General features: G+C 42.1%; 2 protein-coding genes across 3 annotated transcripts in view; both read left to right on the top strand.

The window, feature by feature from the left end:
* The first annotated feature begins 574 nt into the window (after positions 1-574).
* LOC126997669 (autophagy-related protein 16-1-like) lies at positions 575-13,688 on the top strand. 2 transcript variants are annotated; one of them, XM_050858899.1, is made up of 14 exons: positions 575-741; positions 1,473-1,630; positions 2,302-2,441; positions 2,669-2,831; positions 3,338-3,426; positions 4,491-4,629; positions 4,756-4,861; positions 5,057-5,199; positions 5,660-5,780; positions 6,138-6,317; positions 6,592-6,676; positions 7,394-7,540; positions 7,934-8,121; positions 10,899-13,688. In XM_050858899.1, exons 1-13 carry the CDS (start codon positions 633-635, stop codon positions 8,025-8,027), a joined length of 1,674 nt encoding a protein of 557 aa, XP_050714856.1. In that variant the 5' UTR covers positions 575-632; the 3' UTR covers positions 8,028-8,121; positions 10,899-13,688. The 2 variants fall into 2 exon arrangements, with proteins under 2 accessions (XP_050714856.1, XP_050714855.1); XM_050858898.1 differs by having other exon boundaries at positions 7,934-10,535; positions 10,583-13,688.
* A 147-nt stretch (positions 13,689-13,835) lies between these two features.
* Positions 13,836-15,818, top strand: part of LOC126997668 (cytosolic carboxypeptidase 2-like) — a 59,594-nt gene continuing 57,611 nt past the window's right edge. The window contains exon 1 of the mRNA XM_050858896.1: positions 13,836-14,368. The gene's annotated coding sequence lies outside the window, so the exon portion shown is untranslated. The remainder of the gene's footprint in view (positions 14,369-15,818) is intronic.

Here is a 15,818-nt window from a genome sequence, read left to right as displayed (position 1 = left end):
GAAGAAAGGGACATAGAAATTTTACAGTAAAGAGAGGAATAAAAGGAAATTACTACCCTTAACTTACGCATGGTGACCTAAACTGTGGGGGAAACTAATCATTATATGGAATAACCTAAATAAACTATCTCTGGCTCATTATCAAACATCTCGGAGGTTACAGACTTAGACGTATATGGTATTTTTAAGTCCTCCATCGGCTCTGTCTATTACCCTATGCATAATAGTGATGTGTATATAATAGCAATAACAGTAATGATAATGATAAGCTGAGACTGATCATCAATTTAATACCTTTCTTTCTCTCTGCCTTGTAATCTAACCGGCCTATCTATTCCCCTATGCCTAATAATGATAATAATAGTAATAACTGTAATGAAAGATTGCAAGGGAGGTAACTAAGATCGAATTAAGGGAGGGAGAGATATTCAAAGATATTGATAATGACGAAGTTATAACCTCTCTCTCTGCCTTGTAATCTAACCGGCCTATCTATTCCCCTATGCCGAATAATGATAATAACAGTAATAATAGTAATGACATATATATATAGCGAGGGAGGAGGCTCAAGGGGCTGATGCTGACGATGATGAGCTAGCTGGACTACTCAAGAGGGGAGTCGAACGAGGGACATGGCCTGGTGTCGGTCGGGTAGCGAGGACTGGCGCCAACAAATATACTACAGGCTTCGGGAGAGGGACAAGAAGGAGAAGGAGAACATCACTGACCTCATCCAGCTACGTGAGTGAAGGGAAAAAGGGTCCAAAGGGGTGAAAATACTGAGCCATCTTCCTCTTGTTTACATTAGGTCAGGTGACGCAAGACCTTCCCATGTGATGTTATTTTTACGTTTTTTTGTGATATTAAGGGATTTTAAGGTTATTTTTATTGGTTAGGTTGGTTTTATATTATTTTGGGTCTTAGTTCACATGTTTTCAGGGTTGTATATTGTCTGCATCGCTAAATTCGGGACATATTGCATACTAACCTTCCTGTACCCACCTATTATTTTACGTTTTTTTGTGATATTAAGGGATTTTCAGGTTATTTTTATAGGTTAGGTTTGTTTTATGTTATCTTGGGTATTATTATACATGTTTCCATTTATTACCCTGGTGGTAGAGTGACACTTCTTCTGTAGTACTGTGAACCTAAGAAACACACATTTGACAAGACTTTCGTAGGAGTTTTGGGCACCTCCAGGGGTAGTTTTATGACCCTGGTGGTAATCTGACCCTTCTTCTGTACCATGAACCTAAGAAACACATTTGACAAGACTTTCATAGGAGTTTGGGGCATTTTCAAGTGTAGTTTTATGACCCTGGTGGTAGGGTGACCCTTCTTCTGTGCCATGAACCTAAAGAAACACTCATTAGAACCTGATTGACCCCCTCTTTGACCTTTAGAAATAGTTGATGTGAGAAGCGAAAGTGTCTTATAAAACCGACCTCAATGTCCCTTTCTCTTTCCAGACAACCGGCTTTTTGAGCAGAGCGAATCCTTGAAGTCGGAAACCCTACAGCTGACTCTACAAAATGAGAAGTTGCGGCAGGAGAACTCACACCTGCTGAGTCGAGGTGGCGGAGGTGGAGGTGGCGATGGGGGGGGCGCGTCGTCAGTGGTTGTGCAGGTAGGGAAGCGGAATATTGGTCTGCGTTGCCATTGTTGTTAAGTAGAATATGGAGAGGAGCAGTGCAGCAAGATTCGTAAGTGTTAGAAACAGAGGAAGGATTAGTACTGGACCCAGGAAGGAGGAGGATCATCGGAAGTCCGACTCCGAGAATGGGAGAAGATGGACCATAAACAAAGAAGACGAAGAAGAAGAAGAGCCTTGTGGTGGTGCCCGGAATAGTCTAACCAGCAACACTTATTTATTATTTCAGCTTGTGTTATCTCACCGAGGAAGCATACTTGTGTGAATTTATTGGTTACCATCTGAAATTGACCCCTCCTCTGGCCTCTCATTCTTTTTCCTTCTTTTGGAGTAGCGTCTAGTGAGGTTTTTCGTTGCTGGTTGTGTTTTTTGCCCTGGAGCTGCCTCCCTTTCTGTATATAACCAAAACAAGATTGTGATAACAGGGTAATAGTTAAGTTAGGTTCTGGGTATCTTTAAACACATGACTTGTAGTAAAGTTATGGAAAAATCAACAAAGCAAGATCTCACCTTATTTTCTACACCAAACTATATGTCTTAGATTCACCAACTTGCCTAAACAAAACTGAACTTGACATGAAAATCGGATACTAATTATGAATCACCCAAATATTTACGCCTGACACCTCATGCAATCTATATTTCAGACCCTGGAACAGAAAGTCTACAAGCTACAAGAAGAACTGACGGACTTGCACCGAAAGAAGAGCGAGAATTCCCAACAGTTGGTGGAGCTGAACCAGTGCCTTCAGGAGCGTGACAAGGTCATTGCTGTGAAAGACAACAAGTGAGTGTATCTGTCTGTCTGTCTTCCTGCTCTCTGTCCCTTCCCTCCTTTCTCTCTCTTCACCACATCCTCTCACTTCTATATAGCTACTGTTAAAGCTAATTCATGCATTCCTTTATAGTTTCCCTCTTTCCGATAACCTCTCACCCATCCTCTTCAACACATGACCTCCATATCAAAGAGCATGGATGGACTGAGATCATTTTAGTCACCCACTCCCTTTCCAGACTTGCGGAATATGAATCTGACTTAATGATTCTGCGGGAGGAGTTGGCTAGCAAGGAGGCGGCGCTGACGGACGTGGAGGCGATCAACCAGGTGCTGCGAGATGAATACCAGACACTTAACCTCGCCTTCACTGCGCTGGAGGAGAAGTACAGGAAGGAGAAGGTTCGTGTGTGTGTGTGTGTGTGTGTGTGTGTGTGTGTGTGTGATTGCTTATGAAAAAAAGTTTATATTCCGGAAGATGAAAAAAAAATGCATCCCATCCCATCCAATCAAATTAAATTGCATCCTGTCCCATCCCTTCTCCTTCCATCCCTTCCCATCCCACCCCATTCCTTCCCTTCCATTCCATTCCATTCCCATCCAGTCAAATTAAATTGCATCCTGTCCCATCCATTCTCATTCCATTCCTTCCCATCCCACCCCTTCCATTCCCATCCCGTTCCGTCTCATCCAGTGTCACCGAAAACAGAATGCCACCTGAATTATAGAAGTGAGTAGTGGGATATTTTTTCATTATTGTTTCCTTTATTTTTTTGCCCTTGAACTGTCTCCTTTGCTGTAAAAAAAACAAGGAAAAAAAAAAGGTTTGGTTGCCCCTCCTACACAAAATGCCTCCTATGTAAACCAGTGCCATGTGCGATTCATATTTATTACACGATGCCTTACAGGAGGACAATCGCGACCTTATTGACCGATGGATGGCGCAGAAGGCCAAGGATGCCGAGAAACTCAACATGGAGAACGACACGGTGCTCAAGTAAGTGTTCTCTCTCATTTATAAAGTACCCTTGACTCTAGTGCCGTTTTTGCTCCCATTCTGCACTATTAAGAAATTTGGTGATGGTCTGTTTCTCTAACCTTAATTTCCAAGCCTTTTTTGTTCCCATTTTACACTCTCAACCCTTTCCATCCGTGACGCAGACGTCGGCGTCACAGTATGGAAAGGGTCAAGAGGAAATGGAAGAGGATTAATACTCTTCTAAACCTCTCAATCCTCCTCTAAATTCCTCTTAATCCTCTTTCATTTCCTTTTAAGAGGTTTAGAAGAGGATTAAGAGGAAATGGAAGAGTCTTAAGACGTTTAGGATAGGACTATTGGTGATGCTGACGTCGGCGTCGCTGGAGTGAAGGGGTTAAGAAATTTGGTGATCAATTTCTCTAACCTCTACAGTTCTCTTGATTTTTATGCCATTTTTTATCCCATTCTGCACTTGTAAGAAACTCAATGATAGTGACGTTGGTGGTAGAATATGCTTACCTGAGGAATGTGTTAACCCATCTACTGAGATTGGCATGGATTTGGCCTTCATTGGTAGCCTGATAACACATACTCTCAGGTCATTCTCTGTCTCTGGTGGGTAGTGGAGTGTTTCCCCTGTGGTATTGGCATGCTGGATATCCCTTCACTGGTAGCCTGATAACGCATACTCCCAGGTCTTTCTCTGCCTCTGTGGTGGGTAGTGGAGTGTTTCCCATGTGGTATTGGTGTGCTGGATATCCCTTCACTGGTAGCCTGATAACGCATACTCCCAGGTCTTTCTCTGTCTCTGATGGGTAGTGGAGTGTTTCCCATGTGGTATTGGTGTGCTGGATATCCCTTCACTGGTAGCCTGATAACATATACTCCCAGGTCTTTCTCTGATGGGTAGTGGAGTGATTCCCCTGTGGTATTGGCATGTTGGATATCCTCTTGTAAGGTGCATGACTACATTTTTCTTCATTGACTTGTAGCAGCCACTTTTTGTTCCATTCCTGTAGCTTGGTGATGTCTTCTTGTAGGAAATCCGCAGTCAGGGGATTAATTATGATGAACAATTCCAGGAAGCGGCAGATGATGGTGGAGGAGCAGCTCAAGGAAGCAGCTAGAGAGCCCAAGCAAGTTAACATGGATGACAAGTTCGCCTGCAGCCCCCCGATCTGTCTCATGGCGGTGCTTCCTGCAAAGGCCTACCACAGATTCGTAAGCCTGGGTCTCATTCGTTCAAGGTTCTGTGTAGATGTAGATGTGGTGCGGGCAAGTGTTTTTAGAGGTGCCATCTTGCACGCTCATGCTGCTCCTTGGGACTCATCTTTGCTCTCCCTACAGGATGCTCATGATGGGGAGGTCAACTCAGTGTGCTTCAGTCCTCAGGGGAGAATCCTGGCCACGGGCGGGGTGGACCGGAAACTCAAGCTGTGGGATGTGGGCCATTGTAAGTATTTCCTCTTTCTCTCTCTTTCCTCTCAATGCCCTTCAATGTGTCCTCTTTCCTGTAATCCCTTCACTTCCATTTAACCATGGTAACTTAAGCACTATACTATTCTTAAGAAATTGCAATGCATATAACTACCCTCGCTTGATTAGTAGGGGACAGAAAACAATAATCTCTCTCTCTCCCTCACACTAGCCACGGTGGAGGCCCGAGGCATACTGACAGGCAGCAACGCCGGGGTGACAGCCATTGACTTCGACGGAGAGGAGTCACTGATCCTCGGGGCTTCCAACGACTTTGCCAGCAGAGTGTGGACAGTGGTGGACCATAGACTGAGGGTGAGAAGTAGGACTATAGTAATCAACATCATATGGAGAAAGTAATGAAAGCATGTATGAGCGATTTGGTATGGGTGCGACAGCGAAAGGAGTGGAGTGTGGAGTGGGTGAAGCATGGTGCGCTGAGATGGTTTGGACACGTGATGAGAATGGGGGAGAATGAATTCGTGAAGGGAGTGTATGAGGGAAGGATTGAGGGAGGGGGTGTCAGGGAAAGATCACCTGGAAAGTGGATAAATAGGGTGAGAGAGTTGGGAGCAGCAGGATTGAATGTGGTGAGAGGGAGTGCCAGAACAGGGAGAGATGGAGATATAGATAGATAGATAGATCTGTTTAAACATTATCGTCACCAGCTCCCATGCCTCCGATATTCCCATTCCTCATCCTCCCATATCATCAACAACACCATCTTCCATTACCATCAGACTTCAGTAACTTTTTCAACGTCACACTCTTGCAGCACACTCTGACGGGACACTCTGGCAAGGTGATGGCAGCTAAGTTCCTGTCAGAGTCTGCCAAGGTGGTCACTGGCTCCCACGACCGCACGCTGAAGATTTGGGACCTCAGGAGTAGGGCGTGTGAGTATGGCTTGGTTGGTGTGGTTTTGGTGATGGTTGTGGTTGTGTTTTGGGTTTAAAAGGGTAATATTTTCTTGTTTTTTTCTTCTTTCTGCTGTTCTGTTTTGTCTTCTACTTCTACTTCTCTGCCTTTGTGGTGGATAGTGGAGTGTTCCCCATGTGGTATCGGTATGCTGGATATTCCCTCCCAAGATGCAGGACTTTACATTTTTCTTCATTGAATTGTAGCAGCCACTTTTTGTTCCATTCCTGTAGCTTGGTGATGTCTTCTTGTAGGAAATCCCCAGTCAAGGGGTTAACTGAACTAAAAACTAAACTAAATATTGAAACTTAACACCAATGACCTCATCTTTCCAGGCATCAGAACAATCTTTGCCGGGTCAAGTTGCAATGACCTCGTGCCCTCAGACAGTGCAGCCACCACCATCATCTCCGGCCACTTTGACAAGAAGATCAGGTTCTGGGACACTCGGACAGAGCAGTCAGCGAATGAAGTATCACTGCAGGGAAAGATCACCTCGCTCTCCTTGTCCAGTGGTAAGATTGAAGGAAGGAGACGGCAATGATATTTATGATGACAGGAATAGTAATGTTAAGAATAGTGAATTTTATTGTTATCCTCCTCCTACTCTTCCTCCTCCTCCTCCTCCTCTTTCTCCTTCCTCCTCCTTCTCCTCAGGATCAAAAGAAAACCTGTAATGTTATTTTTGATGATTAGAATTGCTGTGTTAAGATTACGAACCATTGTCAATATCCTCCTCCTCCTCTTCCTCCTCTTCTTCTTCTTAATCAATTTACTGCATTTCCACAGATGGGTTTTATTTGCTGAGCTGCGTCCGTGATGACTCCCTGAAAATCTTGGACCTACGGAAGAACCAAGTCGTCCACACATTCACGTGCGTAAAATATCGTCTGTGTATTCATTAGGAAGCAAACAGAGGATGGATGAGAGTATGTTCTTTATGTACTTACCTCTTTGTAGTACAGTCATCCCTCAAATAGTACGGTTTTCAATAGTACGGTTTTGGTTGTATGTGGATTTTCTAAGAAGATTTTTTAGGATTTTTAAATTTCCCAACGAGCAGGAAACTTAAAAATCCTGAAAGATCTACGACAATCCGTATAAAACCGAAACCGAACTATTGGAAACTGTACTATTTGAGGGACAATTGTATACAGGCCCTGCACTCAAGCTCGGTCAGTCCTGTCTCCCAATCTGTATTTGTCCAGCTTTTCCTTCATTTTATGGCCACTGCCCGCTTCAACAATGTCTTTGCTGAGTCCATTCCATGTATCCACACTCCTGTATAGAAACCTGAACTTCTTTATGCCTTTCAAGCAAGTCCCCTTTCTCAATTTCTTACTGTGTCCTCTTATTGCCTCCTCCCTTCCATCTCGATTAAATCATTTCTGTCCAGCACATCCATTCCACTTGTGTTCCTGTATAATGCTGTCAGGCCTCCTCTTTCTCTTCTTTCTTCCAGTGTTGGTAAGCCCAGTTCCTCTAATCTAGTGATATATTAGCAATGAGATACAAACTTACACTAACACAACCCATATTACCCGCAAACCAACACCAGTATCCAGAAATTTAATGACAATACTCCTTCCAGTGGTGACGGCTTCCATGTGGGTGCGGACTACACTCGGGCAACCTTCTCCCCCGACGCCACCTATGTCGCAGTGGGCAGCGGCGACGGCACGGTGTACATATGGAACGTCAACACTGGGAAGCTGGAGAAGACCTTGAGGGAGCATTCGTGAGTATCCTGGCAGGGTCACAATGGGGGAACAGTCATTTATCTTTGCCCTGAGGTTTATAGTGGAGACTTCCTGTTTGGGTTAGCTTGATAGGGGTGACCAAAGCAATTAGATTATCTTGAGGGAGTATTTGTAAGCATCCTGGCGGAGTCGCAATGGGGAATTTGTCTTTGCTGTGAGATTTATAGTGGCGCCTTCCCGTTTGGCTTCGCTCTTTTTTTTATCTCTTTCTTTCCTCGATTTATAGTTTCTCCATTTCTCTCTCTTTCCTTTATCTCCTCTCTATCTCCATATCTATCTATCTATCTCTTGCATCACAGTACACCTCATTCCAGGATCATCATAAATTAGAACAACCCAGTAATTAATCTCCGTCTCTTCCTCGTCAACAGGTCTTGTGTCGTGGCATGTGCTTGGCATCCGAGCGGGAAGTCTTTAGTGTCTTGTGACCGCGGCAAGAAAGTCATCGCCTGGTCCGACTTTTAGCAAGGTGGCGGCGGAGGACGGCAGCGCCCGAGAGTCTGCCTCCTCCTCCTCCTCCTGTGGTGCATTTGCCTGAGTTACCACATCTGTGATATAGGTAACCAAATTATAAGTTATGCTGTTATCATCTTTTTCTCTCTCGCTCTCTTTCTTTTTTGCTCTTTCTCTCTCTGACTTTTTTGTTCTAATTTTCACTCACTCACTTTTTCTTTCATCCACTTTTATTCTGTATTTTTTTTCCTTTCTTTTCTCAGCTTCTTTTTCTCCTTTTTTTTCTCTCCTTCCCTTCCTCTTTTCTCTTCTCTTTCTCTCTTTCTTCCTCTTTCTCATTCTCATTCTTTTTTCCCGGTTTTCTCTCTCTCTTCCTTTCCTCTTTTCTGTTCCTTTCTCTCTTTTCTCTCCATCTATCTATATCTCAACCTCCCTCTCTCTACCTCTCTCTCTCTTTCTTTCTCTCATTTTCCCTGTATTTCTCTCTTTTTTCTTCCTTTTCTCTTTCTCTTTCCACTCTCTTCTCTCCCTCTACCTCACTACCTCCCTCTCTCTCTCTACCTCTCTCCTCTCCCTCTCTCTCTCGCTGCATCACTGCCACTGGTATAGCGCATAAGTCTCGTGCGGTGAAGCCTTCCTTACCCAGCCTCACCGGAATCATTGGTTGACTGGCAGTGTGTTCAGCATCCTCGTCTTGATTTGTTTCGCTAACGTGAGTGTGTGCAGATCCGTTTTATTAATTTGTAAAGTCCAGTTGAATTAAGGGAGACCAATCTATAGACTATACATTTATCGCGAGGGGCGGGGAAAAGTGACCTTCTTCTGTCCAGGGGGGGAACGCTAGTCAAGGTGGGATGCTTGTGGGCGAGAGGATGTTAGTGAGGGATTATAATTTGATTGGGGGTTGAGTCACGTTAGCAAGAATACAAGAAAGGGACAAGAACAGTATATATCGAAAAGTATGTTACTGTAATTTGAGTATAAACAGAATTCTAATGTCTGGAAAATTACTAAGGAGGGATTTTAATTTTGATTTGGGGGTTAAGTCACATTAGCAAGAATACAAGAAAGGGATGAGAACAGTATATATCGAAAAGTATGTTATTGTAATTTGAGTATAAACAGAATTCTAATGTTTGGAAAATTACTAAGGAGGGATTATAATTTTGATTTGGGGGTTGAGTCACATACGCAAGAATTAAAGAAAGCCATAAGAACAGTATATATTGAAAAGTATGTTTTTGTAATTTGAGTATAAACAGAATTCTAATGTTTGGAAAAATAGTAAGGACGGATTATAATTTGATTGGGGGTAGACGTCACATACGCAAGAATTAAAGAAAGGCATAAGAATGGTATAAGATTGTTTATTGGGTTTAAACAGAATTCTAATTTCATTCGGGATAGATTGAGTCACATACATAAGAGAAAAAGGCATAAAAAACATATACATCTAAAACTATCATTATATTTTCTATCTAATCAGCAACACACAAAAAAACACCAATTAGGTATTATTTCCTTCAACAACAACTTCATCAGACATCATTACTTAACAGAAACCATTGGCTGTGCATGAACCGACCCAACAGGAATAGATCAAATTTTCTACCTAGCTTGTATTTAGCCTCAGTAGCATGTGGGTGTGAGGGTAGCGTTATGAGACAAGGCTTTAGATGGGGTGCCGAGACCTGTGAATGAGAGAGGAGGGAGTTTAGGAAGAGGGGAGAATGTTGCTAAGACAGGGGGTTTAGAGGGGATACTGAGAGCTGTGAATGAGAGAGATGACAGATAGGAGGAAGTTTAGGAAGAGGGGAGAATGTTGCCAAGACAGGGTTCAGAGGGGATACTGAGAGCTGTGAATGAGAGGGCTGACAGATAGGAGAGAGTTTAGAAAGTAGGGAGAATGTGGCTATTGGGATAAGATGAGGAGAGACTTGTGAATGAAAGACCCAGAGATGTTAGTTTAGGAAGCAGTGTGTGGCTATAGAGGATAAGTTACTATAGAGAGTTATATATGAAGCAACAGGAAGGAGTGAGTTCATGTTGTAGTGAGGGTATGAAGATAAGTTGAGGTCCTGAAAATTGTGAATGAAAGACCCAAGGATGTTAGTCTAGGAAGCAGTGACAGTGGGGAAAGAGTGTAGCTATAAAAGATAAGGTAAGGTACCATAGAGAGTTATATATGAAGGAGCAGGAAGGCATGATTTCAGGGTAGGAAGAATGTGGGTTTGAGGATAAGTTGAGGCCCTGAAAATTGTGAATGAATGGAGGAGAAAGATGTCAGTATAGGGAGCAGTGAGAATGGGCAGATTATGTGTGTGTAAAGAATTAGGAGATGGAATTATATGATGGTGTAGGGAGGCAAGGATTAGCAATGTATGGGAGGAGATGGACTAAAAATACAGAAGAAAAAGAAGAAGAAGAAGGTGGTGATGGGGGCAAGCTTGATTAGTTTACAAAGAAGAAGATGAAGGTAGGGATGGGGGCAAGCTTGATTAGTTTACAAAGAAGAAGAAGGTGTTGGGGGGAGGGGCAAGCTTCATTAGTTTACAAAGAAGAAGAAGAAGAAGGTGTTGGGGGGAGAGGCAAGCTTGATTAGTATAGACAGGGATATGAAAACGAAGCAAAAAGGGGAGGTTAAGTGTAGCTAATATGCCAATAACATTACCGAGTGCCAGCCATAAGGAAGGTCGCCAATGTGGGCTTACTAACATACCAGCATCATGGGCAGCTTGTCTGGGGATGTGGGTGTCAATGCTTCCCCAGAATAGACTTTCACATTGTTTTAAGGAAGCTGAATTACCATACTTTTTACACTAAGCTAAATATTGCCACTTATCCTTATGTAAATAGAAGTTAAAAGTGTTTGGTCTGTTGCAGGTGATGTTCGTGTGTGTGTGTGTGTGGAGAATTTGTGCTTACAGACTCGAGCGAACGTTTGCCGTCTCTTCTGTATGGGTTAAGAGTATGCGATTATCCACCTTGTGTTTCCTGTACTGTCCCTGTCTCGTCCCTGCCCAGTGGTCCACCTTGCCTGCTGGGGGAATATCGTCACTGCTCTCTTGTTGTGGTTTCATTAGACCTTTAAGCCTCCTCCTGGGTCTTAAATACTCTGTTCTTCGTCCTCATTTTGTGACAGTTTTTCATTCCTCCGATATGTGCCGAGACAGATTTTACAAGATTTCCCGAACCTGTGAATTGCGTACGTTATAATTTTTGTGATTTATGCCCTGAAATACTTGCTCTGCTTAGGTTCTCTTGATGCAGTGAGATTTATTTTCATTTTCATTTAATTTCCAAAGTGATGTCTATGTCTGATTATGTGCCAGAGTGCTGCTGTTTCATCCCCTTGATTCATAATTCCACTGTACTCAGAATTGGTATTTAATTTGATGTACTCTTGAGCATCCCCAAAGATAAGATCGCTTGAGTGTTTTACAAATTCATGGGCAGCAAACACGATTCAGTCTTCACCAGAGCAGGCTAAGCACACAAACATTAGACAGAGAGATGGAGAATGCTGGGAAAGGCTCTTGTCCTGTGATGGCCAAGTGATGCCTGAAAAAAATATTGCTTCAAGGTCCTCAAAATTTTACAGTGAAGGGTTTGAGAGGTACAGTTAATGTGTAAAATGATTGCTGACTGTTGATTCAAGGTACTCAAAATCCCACTCTAGCGATATATTTTACACTTATCTTAAAGGGAATGGTCTGAGAGGTACAGTTAGTGTGTTAAATGGTTGCCCAAAAAAAATATGTTGATTCAATGTACTTAAAATTCCAACTCTTGCCATATATTTTACACTAATCTTAAAGGGCAGGGTCTGAGAGGTACAGTTGACATGTAAAATGGTTGTAAGTTGATCTGTGAATATATAGAGAATTCAGTTTGCTGAAAAAACGTTGATTCAATGTACTCAAAATCCAACTCTCGCCGTATATTTCACACTAATCTTACAGGGAAGGGTCTGAGAGGTACGGTTAACATGTAAAATGGTTGTAAGTTGATCTGTGAATATATAGAGAATGCAGTTTGCTGAAAAAATGTTGATTCAATGTACTCAAAATCCAACTCTCGCCGTATATTTCACACTAATCTTACAGGGAAGGGTCTGAGAGGTACGGTTAACATGTAAAATGGTTGTAAGTTGATCTGTGAATATATAGAGAATTCAGTTTGCTGAAAAAACGTTGATTCAATGTACTCAAAATCCAACTCTCGCCATATATTTCACACTAATCTTACAGGGAAGGGTCTGAGAGGTACAGTTGACATGTAAAATGGTTGTAAGTTGATCTGTGAATATATAGAGAATGCAGTTTGCTGAAAAAATGTTGATTCAATGTACTCAAAATCCAACTCTCACATATATTTCACACTAATCTTACAGGGCAGGGTCTGAGAGTTGCGGTTAACATGTAAAATGGTTGTAAGTTGATCTGTGAGTAAAGAGAGTATGCAGTTTTATGAGAGCAAGCTGTGTATAGTTTTAATAAAGGCATAGATATAATGACTCCTGAACTCCATGACAAAACTAACACACACACACACACACACACACACACACACACATTGTTCTAATTTTAGGTTGTCCCGTCTGGTCATATTTTTAACGCTACAGTTTGCATGGAAAAATAGTAGAGGCTAATCCATATTCATCTTATTTTTCTTTATTTTGGTTCTTGCTTAAAGTTGTTACAGTACCATATGGAAGACTCTCGCTTTGGTTGACAAATTATTCTAATGCAAGTGGAGTCATAGAAGGGTTTGCTTAGTCTAACTTATGCTAAAGCCCAACCCACGTATTCCTCTATCAATCTCTATTTCCTTTTTCCTTTTTTGTTAAGTATATTTCAGTTAACAAATTATTCTGACACAAGTGAAGTCATAGAAGGGTTTGCTTAGTCTTACTTATGCTAAAGCCCAACCCATGTATTCCTCTATCAATCTCTATTTCCTTTTTCCTTTTTTGTTAAGTATATTTCAGTTAACAAATTTTTCTAACTGACTCAAGGAATTTATAAAGTCATAGAAGGGTTTGTGCTTAGTCCAACTTATGATGCTAAAGCCTACCCTATGTATTCCTCTATCTATGTCTATTTCATTCCTCCGTTTTTGTTAAGTATACCTCAGTTAACAAATCACTCTAACCGCCTCTGTCTGTCCTCATGAGCAGCCGGCCTAACACACGCACGAAAATCACTATCGTCTCGTCAAATATCGTCCTCGTAAACATTTCCTCGGATGAACTGACCTGTTGAGCAAGATGACATTGAGGTGACATAACACTTCCGACCAATCCACTTTCCCTGCCTCCTCCCACACTTGTCAGAGGAGGTGGAGGGGAGATGGAGGTGCGGGTGGGAAGATTAGGGATTCTAGTACACGGGGCACCCCATGGAAACCTTGTCCTTGCCCCGAAAGCCCCGCCCCGAAGCCCTTTCATGTTTCTTTAGCAATATATTCTCTTTTGCACTTACGTTACTGGAGAAATGACTCATGAATTTACGCTGATTAAATCCGTTCTTATGTTTGTATGCTCTGATCCGTTCTCTGTCACATTACTGGCCATTGAAACTGACTCCTTAATGTAGTACTGTTTTACAAGTGTTTACAAAGCCTTTTGATGCTGGGGGAGTTACATTAAGGAAAATAAAGAAAATACACATGGTTGGTCGTATTGCTATCCTTGTGTTGGACGGCAGTGAAGGGATGGGAGAAAGGACGAGAGTATGATGAGAAATGATGAGCAGAAAAAAGTAGAAGTTGAAAGTAAAATAGAAAAAACAAAGTAGTAAAAACTGGAAGCAAAATAAGGAATAAGGAATAGAAGGAAATGGATGAAGAAATAAGGAACAAGAAAAAATTGAAGAAGTTGAAAATAAAATAAACAGGAAGTAAAAGTTGGAAGTAAAATAAAAGAGAAGGAAATAGAAGTTGGAATAAGGAATAAAGAACAGAGAAACAGAATAAGGATATATATTCTACATGATTTGGAGCTTGAATCGACGTTTAATAGGGCTGGTTTTACGTTCTGAGGACCACAACGTTAGCATGAGAGAGAGAGAGAGAGAGAGAGAGAGAGAGAGAGGCCCTGTGACGTTGGTAGAGAGAGAGAGGGAGGGAGAGTACGATAATTTACTGGCACTGGAAACGTTGCCCCCCTCTCAAGTTCTCAACGTTCCCGCGCCGCCCCCCTCAGTGTGTGCCTCGCCGCCCTCCAGTCGAGATGTCTCTACGCGTCCTCTCTCCGTCTTTGGCCATTTACTTGTGAACCTCAAACCCGTACGTGGCGCCCAGTTCGAGTCCCGTGCCAAGATGCATTTACCAGCGAGCCTTTGAAGTATAAGGTGAGGCATTGTATGTGTTTGTTTTTGTGTTTGTTGAGGTTTGTTTTGGTTAGTTGAAGTTTTGTTTTGCGAAGTGGGTTCAAACTTTATTTTTCTCTTTTTTTTTTTTTTTTCTTCACTTTGTAACTTGAATGGGGGATTTTTCTCTTGCTTCTTCCTTTCCTTCATTTTTCTTTTTTTTCTTTGTCTTTCCCATTCAGTCTTTATCTCTCTTCCTCGCATTCATTCATTCTTTTTCCTTCCTTTCTGTCTCTCCTTCCTTCCTAGCTTCGTTCTCTCATGCGTAACTTTCTTTCTGTTTTCACGTACGTATTAAATTTGCACATTTTTACACATACAAGGAATTGGTCTCTTTATAATTATGCAGTCAAGTATGCAACAAAGCCGAGGACACATTTGATAACGACGCACATTTGACAAGGACACACATTTGACAAGGGCACACATTTGACAAGGACAATTTGACAAGAACACACATTTGACAAGGACAGACATTTGGCAAGGACACACATTTGACAAGGACACACACTTGACAAGAACACACATTTGACAAGGACACACATTTGACAAGGACACACATTTGACAAGGATGCACATTCGACAAGGACACACATTTGACAAGGACACACATTCGACAAGGACACACATTTGACAAGGACACACATTTGACAAGGACACACATTTGACAAGGACACATTTGGCAAAGACACACATTTGACAAGGACAGACATATTGACAAGGCTTTCGTAGGAGTTATAGCCTAGTAATCAACCTGGGTAGTTTTATGACCCTGGTGGTGATGGTGGTAGTTTGACAATGCTTACGTGGGCTTTTCTGTTATTTCGTGTGTTGGTTTATGCCCTTGAGCTGCTTCCTTTGTTGTATAAGAAAATAATAAGGTCAAAAGAACACTTATTAGAACTCGATTAGTCTCCTTTTTGACGTGAGAGGCAGAAGGGAGGAATTATCACGCGTCTGAGAATAGGCTACCATTGACTGTTGAATAAATCTGTCATTGAAGGAAGCTTAATAGCCTACTGTACTGTTACACTTTTTACCATAACTTAATACTTAATACTGTACTTAACACTGCTATACTTTACTTAATGCCATAACACCATAGTACTTTATGTATGGTATTACAGCCTCTCTCTCAGCATAGAATAGATAGATAGATAGATAGGAAGCTATTTAGTGGTTTGATTCTGGTCTTACTAAGAGAGAGAGAGAGAGAGAGAGATGGGGGGAGGAGAGGGAAGACAAGCGCAGGGAGAGCATGGGAAGGGAAGGAAAGGAAAATGGAGGAAAAGAATCAAGAGAGAGAGAGAGAGAGAGAGAGAGAGAGAGAGAGAGAGAGATGGGGGGGAGGAGAGGGAAGACAAGCGCAGGGAGAGAATGGGAAGGGAAGGAAAGGAAAATGGAGGAAAAGAATCAAGAGAGAGAGAGAGAG

Source organism: Eriocheir sinensis, chromosome 12 (genome assembly GCF_024679095.1).
Source record: "Eriocheir sinensis breed Jianghai 21 chromosome 12, ASM2467909v1, whole genome shotgun sequence".
In the NCBI taxonomy this organism is placed as follows: domain Eukaryota; kingdom Metazoa; phylum Arthropoda; class Malacostraca; order Decapoda; family Varunidae; genus Eriocheir; species Eriocheir sinensis.
The sequence above is the reverse complement of the archived record's forward strand: the minus strand, read 5'-3'. Positions and strand labels throughout refer to the sequence as shown.